At 33.0% G+C, this 14063-nt stretch overlaps 1 protein-coding gene across 1 annotated transcript in view; it reads right to left on the bottom strand.

The window, feature by feature from the left end:
* The window catches only part of ULK4 (unc-51 like kinase 4), a 211562-nt gene that overhangs the window by 170929 nt on the left and 26570 nt on the right, over positions 1-14063 (bottom strand). Inside the window, exon 18 of the mRNA XM_058026927.1 lies at positions 3673-3780. Within this exon, the coding sequence (XP_057882910.1) occupies positions 3673-3780 (108 nt within the window). The remainder of the gene's footprint in view (positions 1-3672; positions 3781-14063) is intronic.

Here is a 14063-nt window from a genome sequence, read left to right as displayed (position 1 = left end):
TTACAAGTGAACTTCACATCCCCCTGTCCCTGCAATAGGCTATTTTAAAATTTTAAATTTAAAAGGGGACACTTGGATATCACTGAGATTTAACTGCAACAACTTCCATATCCAGGCTAGTAACACAGAAAGACGGAAAAATATAGCCTCTTTTGGGAAAGAAAGTGAGAAATAATAGGCATTAGACAGTGTGAAGATGACAGGCCATAAAATAAGAAACTCATTTTAGTAAGTAGACAAAGGATGACAAACAGTAATTTCTTCAGAAATTACACAATTATGAACTCTATTAATTATATTCTCAAATTATTTTTAGCATTCTAACAAACTGGTTTCAATAAAAGGGATAGGATAAGCAAAGTAGGGGTTAATGATGCAGAAATAAATGATACTTTCTAAATTTGCTGATTTCTGCATGGCTTACAGTAATTCAACATATATATGATATGAGCATTTCAGGCCTTTAATTAAAGCATGGCAGACTAATTAACATGGAAGACTACTACTGAATTATCTAGTAAAATTAATTTTCCTTCTTTATTGAAAACAAAACTTTATTTGCCACATATAGCCATAGAGAAAATGGGCCTGTTAAATATCCCATTTGTAAGTTTTTTTTTCTGTTAACTTTGTATTAGAATGTATGGGACAATATAAACAGTAATAACAAGAGTGGCTGGACATCCTACAGACACATCAAATCCACTTCATTCTATCTCCACCATCTTATCTGAGTAAGAACGTGCTGACAAGTAATCAACATTTGCCTTCCAAGGGGTTGTGTGTAAGTTTAAGAAAACACAGCCCAAGTTCTAAGAAAGTAAAGGTAGGTTACTTTCAAACAGGCAAAGGTGCAATCTTTTCTACCTGGAAGAGGCAGGACAAAACTAAAAGTCAAAACAGAGTTAAAATGACAATCTATTGTGGAACTGCATGGGTCTGTTTCTCGTTGTATTCACCTAATTTAACTAGAAATTCTTTCAAGGTCTTTTGTAACCATACATATTAAATGTGATATAAAATAAAAAGACTTAAGAAATTGTGCAATCCTAAAACATTAATAGCTCTTCCATTCTTCAAACTGATTAAAGACTTTGTGCAAGGTTTAATCTCTATTTAGAAATTTTAAAAGGCAAAAGGAGTATGAACCTTAGTACCGTTCTTAATTACATAAACATAACAGACAGCATTTGACACTTAATAAACCTAAATATATCACCAAACACTGGGGAATCTTTCCACTTTTTGCTCACAGCCCATGTTGATTTTGATTAAACTTTAGGTTCTGCACCCTAATAACACAAACAACACAAAATTAATAAAAATATTACATAGAACTTGAAAGATTTCCCCCAAGGCAATCCACTCAAGAGTATGAGAACATGCTCCCTGGAGTCTGCTTATGCTACTTGTGAATTGCTCTTGGCTTCTGTTTGGAATAAAAATGCAGAGATGGAGTGTAAGATCTTACTTATGAGATCTCATAAGCAAGTACCCACACAATATCAGAGTTTAGGAATGCACAGGACCATTACAACTATCTGGACATTTCCTAGTATTTTCTAAGCCACAGAAGTGCAAACAGTGATCTTGTATTTTACCTCATTAATCACCCTGCACCTAAAGAGCTGAACTTGATTTGAAGTATTTGATAATTTATGACTTACTAAATGTTCACATGAAAAAGAAATACTCTTTACCATTATTTCATATAAAAATTGTGGCTGGACCCAGAAACACTTCACAAAACCCCAGAGGGAATAAATGAATAAATAAGACCAGATATGTCCTCAAAAACTTACAGCTTAAATGAAAATATTTAGCAGTTTGATAAAACAATCAAGCAGGCCAAAGAAAGCACAAAAAAGATGGAAACAAAAAAACCCAAGTGTATAGTCCTTAATGAATTAAATGCAGTTATGATTTATTTTTCTTTATTAGTCAAGTCATAAGGCTTTGCTGTTTAAAGATATAAGTTGGCAATAAACTTTTTGGTTTCATTTATTATATTACCCCTGACTTGCTATATGATCTTGGCAAAGTCATACAGCACTACTGTTCATCAGTTTGATGAGCAACAAAATGCCTACAACACTACAGTATTCTGAAGTACATATAGAATAGAAAAATGAAAAGTGCTTTTTTAAAAAAAAATCGAATAGTTAGTATTTCCAAGCATATATATCACACTGGTATTTTTGAAATTTTACCAAGACATGGTGTCTTGAGCTCATATGTGTCCAAATATTTGTTCCTACACACTATTAATTTCTTAGCTATAACATAATGCAATGCATTAATATTTGTGTGTGTGTGTATATAACCAACCTTGAAACGTGGCAGAGTTGTCACTTCTATGCAAGGTGTAATGCTTCAAACATTGTAAAATTCATATACAGACAGAAAAATTTTTCAGGTCACATTTTCAGATGGAAAAAATCTGTGCAAATCATTCTGGTATTATACAACCAGTGTTAACAAAATTGTTTAAGCTATCAGAGTTTAATTTCAAAATAAAATCAAGCCATGCAAAATATTCCTGCCAAATATAATTTTCAAGTTGGAGTTTTAAGTTTAAGTTCATTTGTTTGATGATAGCAGGTACAAATCTATCCTCCTGAGGAAACCGAGCAAGTATTAAAACATATAAACTGTGACTCTGGATGCATTTTTCACAACATAATTTCACATTATAAATTCTGTGAGCACATATTTGACAAATACTTTGGCAATCATCCAACAAAAATAGGACAATGCTTGTTATTCTACAAAAACCAAGGCAACCAAACCTTGTGGAACATGCAAAGGAGCTAGAGGATAAAGAAAATAAAACCTGGAAATTCAGCAGAAAGCCATAACTAAAGCCAGAGTAATGATTCATTTGCCACATTTGCTCCATTACCAACCCCCTTAGACTAGTTCAACTAACATGTCAGCATTCAGAGCTATTAGATAATTCAGATAATACAAAGGCTTCAGAGAAGACAATGTTAGACTTTTTCTGCTTGAAGACACTTTTGTTTCTGTTAAGTAAAAGAGTATTTTGTTCTTAGAATAAGGAAAAAAACAAATATGATGGTTTAAAGGATCTGTCAACTCCAATTCTTAATATTGACAGTATTTTCTATAAATAACCTCCAATTATTTTTAATGCATATCTACTATGTTTAGACTGAAGGTTTAAATCAGCTTTAATCAGGAATAAACACACGTCCATGTGAAATTAGTCAGGATAATTTCATTTCCTTTTCCACTGTGCTGTGAATCCAACCATGCTTCAGTAAGATTTAATATGGACTAGATACAGAGATACATGAATATATTAATTTATTGATATTATAGACTGTCCTCATACAACCTATTTAATCAACATCTCTAGCTTAGATGTTTGAACCCTTAGATCTGCCACTTGGAGGCCAGCAGTGTTTATGGTGGTTGATTAAATCCTTCTATGAAGTTAAAATTCTACACTTGAAGAATGTTGTTTAATTAACGTCAAATGAAGTAAATGATGGTATTAGCATGTTTCTTAAAGTAGAATAAGTATTAGAGAAGACAGGACAAGAAAGTGTTGACTATACAAATAACTAACTAATTTGATTTTTTGGTCTAGTTTTCCATGGCAAATTTTTTCACATTTGCCAAGTTTGTAAGGATCACTGGCAGTCTTACCTTGCTGGCTATGAGGAAAAGCAGCTCCCCAAGTGCTGGTAGAAAGCATTGCTTCAATTTGCTGTTTCTGAAGTTCTCTCTGATTAGCTCAGTTAAAAGTGTAATTGCCTAAATTAAAAAAATCAATCAATAGACCAACTCACATATTTTGTCAAGCAAAACGTACTGCTAAAGGTAAAAAGCTTTATCTCAAATGTCATCTTACTTAGTCACTCTTTACTTATGCTGAAGAGCCGTTTGCAAGGGATTTAGTAAGCATTGAAGGAAAGAAAAAATAATTATTACAAAACATTATATATGCAATATGGAGAAAAATGCAGTAAGAAATTAGTCAAGGTGACAAATTATCAGCTATCTGTTCTTTCAGTTCCCTCAGGACAACAGAAATAGATCTGCCAGGAAAAGAAAGGCCTACTTGCAGTTCCTGTGTTTCTGTCAGAAGATCTGGGAGTTCTTACCACCTCGTTACAAAAAGAACAAACAACAAGAAACCTCTAATGATGTCCTTTGTGTAGATATCATATCAAAGGATAAGAACTATTTAAGTTTTGTCCTCTGATCTCTAAGTTTACAGGTGACTTAGTTTGTAAGAACTGGACATATATTTTTAGTTTTTTGTATTTCATGAACTTCTGTATGCAAAGCATTTATACATATACACGTGTGTGTCTACGTAGATAGATAGATAGATATGTTATTTTTAAAGATGAAGTGGAAGGAAATTAGAAAATTTGATTCATCTTGTGCAGGTGACCTAGTAAGAAATCACTTTCCCATGCAAAAGTATTTGGCAGTAAAGCACTTTTTCTTCTCTGGAGCACCATGGAGTTTTTATCCTCAATTTCCCTTGTTTTACTTCACCTTCTGACCTTAGCAGCTTCATAACTCCAATCTTTGTACAGCAAAATCACATCAAAACTGGAAATGCAGTCTTCAAATCAAAGTAAAAAGATCTACTAAACAAACTTTGACCTTCTCCCCATTTTTTTAAAGTAGTGCTATGCTCATTAACTGGTTTTTTAAACTGCTTTCAGAGCATTTCTACAAATTTTATTCAGGAACTTTAATTATCTTGCCATTCCAGAGAGACCTTTACTTTCATATTTAAGAAACAAACGTATCAGTAGGTTTCAAAGATTCTAATATGTCAGCTTGAGAAAGTAGTAGTAAAGTTAATTCAAGTGCAATTCTGCACCAAATGATGAACACATAATGACAGCATTTTCACCTTTGTTATATTTTCTTTTTACAGCTATGCAGAATTACTCTTGCTTTTGTGATGAAATGTATTTTGAGAACCAGTTTGACTGTGGAATCAATACCATCAAAAGTAGCTTGTCACTGAGGCATTAATAAAGATTACACATACCCACTAACATCCCTCAACTTTGCCCCTTTAGACTGAGGGTGAACCCACCACGAGCTAGTATTTAACTACACAAAATTGATGAACTATATGAAAACACAAGCTGCTGACAATATTTCTTGGTGGGCTCTAGCTAAGGACATCAAATCATCGTGACACCTAACTTACACTTGTTCGTTTGCAGGCAGAACTTGAAGAAAATACAAATCAATTTGTACATCTGCTGTAGAGGATCAATGCAGTCTGCTCAAAATTATCAGTTTTAATGGTAAATCTCAACCAGCAGGTAACTCTATATCAATACTAATATTGGTTTGCACCTGCAATATTTGTTTTCTCAATGCATGGTTAATATATTTGAAAATTTTGATGACACATTATCTAAATACCTTTATGTGTGAAGTCCTACAATTCTCTAAATCCTAAGTTCTATTAAATAGAATGATGAATTTACCTTTTTGTGTAGTAAATTATATATTCACTGTATTCACTTGTACTAAGTTCTGTTTGGCTGCCTTGCCGCTCAATCAAAAAGTTTAACAAAACAGTCATTAATATTAAATATACTGAGTAGATTATCCATCTTCTGTTTTGGGGGGTTTTTTTGTCATTAAAATTAAGAATTTAAGATTTAAAATGAATGAAAATTAAATCCAAGAACAATATTTTGTATTAGTGAACAGAAATTATTTTTTGTCACTCTCCTTTAAGATTCTAGGACAAGTTATTTTCATTCTGAAGAGATTTTAGTTATTGTTTTTATTCTAAAGTGATAAGAAAAGGAAGTAATCATAATCCAATTCCTACTCTTTCCTCAAATATGAACGAAAAAATAAATAAAACTGAGTTAACAAAATTTAAATGAAAAAGTAATTTTCCTTATGCACTAAGAAAAAAACTTGCCAAAAATCTAGTCAACACTGCAATAAATTCAGGTTTTTATTTGAAAAAAACTTTTATTAAACAAGAGGGAAGATATGTCTGAAGAAATCTGAGCTATCGGTAACTGACTTGTGCTAAAATTGTTACATCTTTGTTAAAGAGAAACAGAAGTAGCATGAAATCCTATAGTTCTCATCTTCATATATTATAATAAATTTCTCCATGAAGGGTTAATTTTGGTAACTGTAAGAAGATCCATAAGAAGAATTAAGTACTGTGGCAGAAGGCACTGAACATGAAATAGTCACCACACATTACAGATGATACTCATAATCTCTTCTATATAAGACTTTATTTACCACACTCAGATAATGCCCTCATTTTCTCTAGACAGAGTACAGAATTGCCCTGTGATTTCCCTCCCTTCACTGAACACAATTAAATAATCAAATATTTCACAAGTGCAGGAAATGGGGTTCACAGACTATGTCACATACTGAACTGGCAGAGGGTCTGTGCCAATCACCTATTTAAGATCTTCTTGTGTCCTTTGCAATGGAAGCTATGGAACAGGAAGATGTGATTCATTGTTTGTATTATAAGCACATTTATATGGAAATACAAATATTTTTATAAAATAAATTTATTTTTATATAATATAAAGTGTTCATGATTTCACAAACACATTTTAAATTACCTAAAACGAGGAAGACAAAACTGTTTCCTGCTCTTGAAAGGACATTTCTAATCTTGACAAGACTGATTTGCACAAGATTTAAAATATTCTTTCATCCTTTCATAAGAAAAAAATATAAGACTTGAAAAAAAAAATCTGCTTAGACATTTTGATTCAATAGTAAAGGGTGGAATAAATTTTAGGTAAAGAATGTACCAAATTTTATGTGGGAAAATGCACAACAGAAATATCAGAGTTATTTTAACTATGGACTGACAAAAGTCTCCTTCTTACCTAGAGTATATTCTTTTTCTTTTCAATCTGCCTACATTTTCCCTTTCATAGAAGTAAATAGTAGTGAACTGCAAGTCCTACGCTGTCTATTAAAAGCATCTTAAATTTAATAAATTACCTACACCTTTTACCCTAGCTGTCAAACTGAGTAGATATAGTATAGTCATAAAAAGAAAAGAAAGAAGAAAATGTCATATCTGGACAGTCATTGCCTTAATTTACAACAATAGTGTGTGGAACTGATCTATTACCTGTGGCAGATTCTCAATCTATTTCAAGCCATATCCAGAAGTTTCCCTGCTGTTTTGAGAGTCCAGAAGTGAAAATTACAGCACATTCAATAAAGAAGGTATTTTATACCTTAAGTAGTAGAGTGGCAATGCACAGATTTCCAACATTTCTAGATCTTTGATCTATTAATATGATTGTCTGCAAGTATTAGTGGAAATTAAAATATCTCTGTAATTCTGCAAATCCTCACAGTGTTAAAAGCTGTCTATGTCTCAAGCACAATGGAAACTATATTTTAGTTCATTTTCTTGTGAGTACACATGCATCATGTAATGTGGGCAAATAATGGCAAAGCAATCTGACTTTCCTCTGAGAAAAGCACTCTCACCAGGTTGAGAAAGTATGCCATGGTTTTAGTGCCACTACCCAGAATAGAATCTAGAGTAGTATTCAAGCACTCATCTTTGAAAGGGTATATGAAAAAAAACCAAAAAACCAAAAAACTGCCAGCTTTCTCTGAACATCTTGACTCAAACTGGGTCATGAAGTAAGGAGGACTGAAGAGAAATCTGACTGCCAGACTATGGATGTGGCATTAATGCTGTCCAGAATGTAAGGAGGAAAAACAACCAAAGCAACCAAACAAACAACAAAAAACCAAAAACAAACAAAAAAAAAACCCCAAAACCAACAACTACATATTGCAACTCCTCTAGAACTCCTCTAGGGAAAAATAGAAGATAGAAGTGTAACGTTTTTCCAGGTGGATACAATGCAAAATTGACTCTTTATGAAAACTCTTATCTGTTCTGTAACTGCTGGAGGAAGAGCTCTTAGTAGATGAGTAGTCAAATCAGATGTCATGAACTCAAAAGGAGATTCAGTTTACTTTGGAATCAATTCAAGGTCCCAAATGGATAAAATCAGAAAAAAACAGAAGCAATTAACTTATAAATCAGGTATGTTTACTAAAAATTCAAAACCAGACATAAAAATACTTTTAACAAGCTTTGGAATTTGCTTGTTGGAGTGCTGGGTTTTATTTTTAAGGAAAAAAATGTTATTACTTCTCCCAGTCTGTCAAGACAGTCATATAGTCATATGAGCTCAGTAGCAGATTTGTTCAGTTCATGAATACATCTTATTTCTACCCCAGCCCTTAAGTTTGAAGCTTTTTATTCAGAGCAAGGACCAGGTAAAAATATTTGCCTCTAACAGCAAAGAGATTGTTTTCATTTTTGTCCAAGGCAAGCAAAGAAAAAGATTGCTTAGGACCCCAAAAAGCAAAGATTTCTCCCTTGAAAACTCAAGTCAGTGGCAACCAACTGAAGCTGGTTTACATCTAAAAATGCAAACTAAAACTGGAAATCAGTCCCCACAGAATAAGGGTTAGCAGGACCATCCAAGGAAGTGCTATTTTCCTTTTCTTTTTTCTCCTCTCTTCCTTGCTTTTACTCTATTCATAAATTGATTTGAAGTTACTCTAGGTCATCTTCTTCCAAGCAGTAGGCCTTCCATCCACTTTTTAGGAGCCTTGCTGATGACACTCAAAGACAAATGCCCACTGATAAAATATACATGTAGAATATTTTAGATTGATTATTTCTACATAGAATATCTCATATTTTAAAAAAATTAGAGGGGATTTTCCACAAATTTTCTTTGAAATTAATTCCCTTTGGGTATTGCAAATTATTTCATTCTGCTCAATGAAGATGCAAACTGGACACAACAACAGTTGTTCCCTAAAGAATTATTTTTTAAATGTGATTCATACTAAAATAAATTTTTTCCCTCCCAGATGATAGCTAAAGGGTCTGGTACTTAGAAGAAAAGCTAGGACTACAACTTATATACAAGAGATCTTGCCTAACACTAAGCCTGGTTTGAATGTCTTTTAATGCAGTAATCAGAAGGCAGCAGGAAATTAGGCTTTTCAGCTACTACCAGTGTGCAATTTCTATCACAAAAACATGCTGTAGCCTAATAGTGTCAATCAAGCAAGTGCTTTAGAGGAAAAGGCTGGATTATTTTCTTTGGTTCCCAGCCTATGATAGGATCAATTCCCAAGTGCAAGACAAATGGAGGTGGAAGAAAGGCTCTCTTTCAGGTTAATTCTTTAAGGTATGTACTTCGTTGTAAGAACTAAACAGTTCAGTGTGCAAATTGCACAACAACTTCCATAGACACTAAGTTGCTTGGTGTAAAAGAAAATTAAAGTACCAAAAAATACATTAAAACCAAATTCTCAGCTATGTCTAATAAAAAAATCTAATTTAAAAAGAAAGGAACCTACAGCATGCCACAAAGAATTGCAATATTATATGATGTGACTCTGCAAACATCACATAAACAATATCAGAATAATGTCAGAAAATATTTAAGGCCTTAAATATTGTCGCTTGTCTTCCAAAGCTAATGGAAAAAATAATTTGTTTTATGTCAAGAAGCTTAGGCACAAGATTTTTTTCCATGTGGTCTCTCTTGCTCATGGACAGAATGACAACTGCTCATTTCTTTTTCTGTTTGTATTTGATGCTTCTGCTGATACTGTAGCAATGTAAGGAAAGCAAATATTTCATGCCTTCCACAGGAAAAAAAATGTTTCTGCTAAGTTATTTTAACTACAGAAACTCTATTCCTTCTAGTTCACCCAGCCTTTCATACCCCAAACGTATCTTCAGTGTATATGACAAATAAGACATATATACATATCACTTCCAGAGACATAAATATTTATTTGCTGAAGGAAAGCATCCTAGAGGCACAGATCATCATCCCAAAAATAACAGAATTATAGAAAAAACTAAAAACAACACAGCAGTTTTACTGTCATAAGAACTAAACTGAAAATAACTACAAACATATCTACTGGCAGCACCACTGACATCATATTAATGGAAAAATGTACCATTTCACCCATCAAAGAAAATAGAGCAAATTTAATGGACTATGAAAACAGTGTCAATTAAATATCTTTTAGAATGGTAGAGTCTTTGCTTCAGTCAGGCAATTAATATAAGAAAATTGCAAAAAGCGATTTAATCCTGCAATCAGCAATGTATGTTTTCTCCTTTCTAGGTGAAAATTTCCTTGTTTTCTACTACCAGCCTGCTTTGGACTTCAAACATAAAGCAAGCCAAATTAATTGGATTGATAAAAATATTTTTTTGAGAGAGGAAAAAGAAGGATCTTCACTTATGATAAAAGGTCTTAATATTTTCTCCAATAATCCAGAATTGCCATGCTTGACGTATATGCACTGTTAATTTAATTATATTTCCATTTTATGTTTATTAATTCAGAAGGACTTTTCTCAAACACACCATGAGTTTCTGTTAATTTACTTGATAAATGTCAATTTTTCATTTGTTTTCCTTCCACGTGCCCCAGGCAAGTATGCAAGTTATAATTCAATGAACCAGGTTGTTGAAAATAAATTGAATAAATTTTTTATATAGGTTGAAAGTTTACTAGATGTCATTCAAAAAACTTTAATGGAACCCCTCTCACTGTTATGAAAGTTTTAAGTAACAATCCAGATTATGTCAGAAAGATAACTGTAAGGTTTTATTCAAGTTACAAAATATGTGTGTATATATGAACATCTGTAAATACTCATACACATTGTCCTACAGATTTTATCTCCTGACTACAGATTTTTTTAATTTGGGTAGGTTTTGTTCTGTGTTGGTTTTTTTTCCATATAAGACAGATCAAAACAAGGAAAGGGCCCTTGGAGAAAACAAGGATACACTAAAACTATAATAATTTTCGAGAAGACTTATAAAGTCATTTTACAATAAAACAACTTAAAACTAAATAGTTGTGGAATAAATGGCTGAATCAAACCACTTTTATTTGAAATCACTACAATATGAGCAGACATGATAGGCATAGAAACAGGAGTTATCAGAGAGGTTAAGCTAGGAAATTGACTTAAAATTGGTATTCTGTAAGAATTTGAATGACAACAAACTGTAGACCTTGAGCAAGTAGACACAATGAGCTGGCTAGAGTATATATAAGAGTAACAGGTCATAAAACTACACCTGTAATAATATAGCTGCTTTCCAGCTGTGGAAAACAATCACTAAATTGTACTTTAATAAAAGGTCAGAAATTAAAAGGCTCAAATTAAATGCAATTTCAGTTTGGATGAAAACAGAAATCTGGATATTTCACCACCTTGACAAAGCAATCAAAGCTAGTTTTATGAAGACTTTCTGATATGCTGTCATCCTTCATGGGCTATGCAATTTATTAATTTGTCTGTGAAATACATTAAACCAAAGGTTTGCAAAGAAGCTTGCAGTGTGAAGGCTGCACCAGGTTGTCTGAACCCTTTAAATACTCAGCAGAACAGTGGATCGAGGTCTGTTAAAAAACAAGCACAACTGCCTAGGCCACAGGGTGAGATAGATATCCCCATTTAGCAAATTTGGGAAAGGCAAGGAAAATAACTAGATTTTGCCACCAAAAAGGCCAGACATAGAACAACTACAGGGTGGTGTCCTTCCAGACAGAGAAGGACACGGCTCCCTGACATGGAGGCAAACTGTTAAGTTGCTGTACCATCTCTTAGTAAAATAATAGACTGAGTCTGAAATGTCACATCAGAGGGGCAGCATCCTAGGTGGCAAAGGGCCAGTATATTCACAGAAAGGAAAGGACAATAGCTTCTGTTAATATATAGCTCACCAAATGAGATATACATCAAAACAAGCCTTCCTAAGTATGGAAGAATTTTTTTCCTGTAAGATGAAGAACAGAATCCTAGAAAGAATGGGGTTTTTTCACTGAATTTTAATAACCAGTTTCAAAATCCAAATACAAAAATAAAACTTTAAAGTTCAGGTGTTTTCCTAAGATAACTAGCAATAAATAAGAGGAAATTATGTTTCAGATTTATAAAGGGCAATTCTAAGGGGGAAAAATTATATTAAGTCAGGAAAAAACATATGACCTATTAAAATCTTTTATTGCAGCTGCACAATAGAAGAAATTTCACATAAAATGTCTTCATCTGCAGTTATACAAGAGATCAATTCCTCTACTGTATTGTAAGATCAGTGTCATTTTTTCTAATCAATGCACTATACTTCTTAAAAATACTTAACCGGAAATAAACAACCACAATTGAATTTACAGATATAAATATTCATTTATTCTAATTTTTTCTAATATGACCTACATACTCGAATGCATCAGCAGAATAAAGATAGTACACAGTTCCCTGCTTCTCTAGTCTGTAAAACAGTAGTTTAGTTGCATTTTATTTTGTGTTTTAGTGACCTCTGGTGGTTATATTCAAAGGAAACTGCTGTGCCCTGCTTGCTTGAAAAAAAAAAAAAAACCTTTAAAAAAACCCAAAACATTAATTTTTCAAAGACAAATAAATTAAAGGCTTTTCACATGCATTATGTGAAAGTTTATTTTAGCCTGTAAAATGAGGTTGAGGCTTCTTTTCTTTTCTAAAATTTTTCTGCCTCTTTAGGGATTAATGCTACTATTATTTATAAAACCATTTTAACAACATCAACAACAAAACTGTAATGGTACTGATTCAACCTCAAGGATAGAGGAACTATCCTTAAATAAATGTCTAAGAGGGTAGAAGGCAGTAGGGGGTAGAAATAAAGAGTTAGCTTTTTAATATGTAAGGGCCAACAGTGGCAACCTGCACGAGTCTCTACCAGGTCCTGTGCTACTTTGAAAGTACAAAAGAAATCACAAGTAAGTGATGACTGTATAATGAGGTAACAAAAAAAAACTGTAAAGGGGCCATGACTGAGTGATAACAACCAGAAAGAAAGCTTGATGTAAATAGCACAGCACATATATGGGGCAAAAATAATTCCAAAATCACATGTTCACAAGCTCTCAATTGACTTTTCACACTTGGGAACAAATTTAGGAGCTAAAGGAGATCACTTCTATTTAACAGGTCAAAAAACTAAACAGTTCTCAAATCAAATTAGAAGGTACTAGGAATGGAAGAGGAAGGAAAACACAAAACACCCTACCAAGAGACAGATCTCCTATACAGATCTCCTATATCTTCAGACTGTAAGACCTGGATCACAGGGTGTCGTTTTAGATTATGCTGTTCAGCTCAAGACACTTGATACTGACATTTCCTAAATCACAACAGCCACCAATAAACTTCACCTGGAGCATCAGGTGGCTCATATGAGAGGATAAATTACAGCATTATATTTAATTCTGTATCTAATGCTGATAGAAAAGTTGGCTTTGTGGTGGGGTTTTTTAAGCATCATACAACATAAAATAGCTGACAGTTAACAAGAATGTTCAACCAACCCACAGATTCCTCTGAGGGGAGCAGAGGGGAGTACATCTCTAGATGAGAAATTCCTAAATGACTCCTTCCTGTTTTTCCTATAAATGAACTATTGAGTTTTGTGTACTGCCTACAGTTAATTGATTTTACATTATATATGCAAAAATAAATTTGAACACATGAAGACATTAGAATTCGATGGTTTTTCCTCATTCTAATTTTGTGTAAGAACTAAAATGTTTTTTAGTTCAGAGATATTACTTTGAGAGAAAAAAATTTGGAATGAATGTCATTATATAAAGCACAGTAGATGCATTTTTAACTCAGACCTTTTAATTTTTTTAAAACTCCTTATTTTCTCAATGAATGTATATAAAAAGTAATTTTAATTAACATAAGAATGGGGCCAGAAAGGTAAAACTAAAGTTAATTTTCCATTCTAGTCCTTCAGTTTAAATGTCACTGGTCTTGGACTTGGTTCTTGACGTATACGGATACTTCTAAAAATGCTAAATTTCATTTGTGAATGACTTCTATGTTCAAATAAACAAAAGCACTGGAAATATTTTGAACAAAATAATATTACAGGTCAATGCATAACTGTGGCAGCAGCTCTCTGGCCACAGAGAGCAATGCAC

This window comes from Melospiza georgiana, chromosome 1 (assembly GCF_028018845.1).
Source record: "Melospiza georgiana isolate bMelGeo1 chromosome 1, bMelGeo1.pri, whole genome shotgun sequence".
NCBI classification, from domain to species: Eukaryota; Metazoa; Chordata; class Aves; order Passeriformes; family Passerellidae; genus Melospiza; species Melospiza georgiana.
The sequence above is the reverse complement of the archived record's forward strand: the minus strand, read 5'-3'. Positions and strand labels throughout refer to the sequence as shown.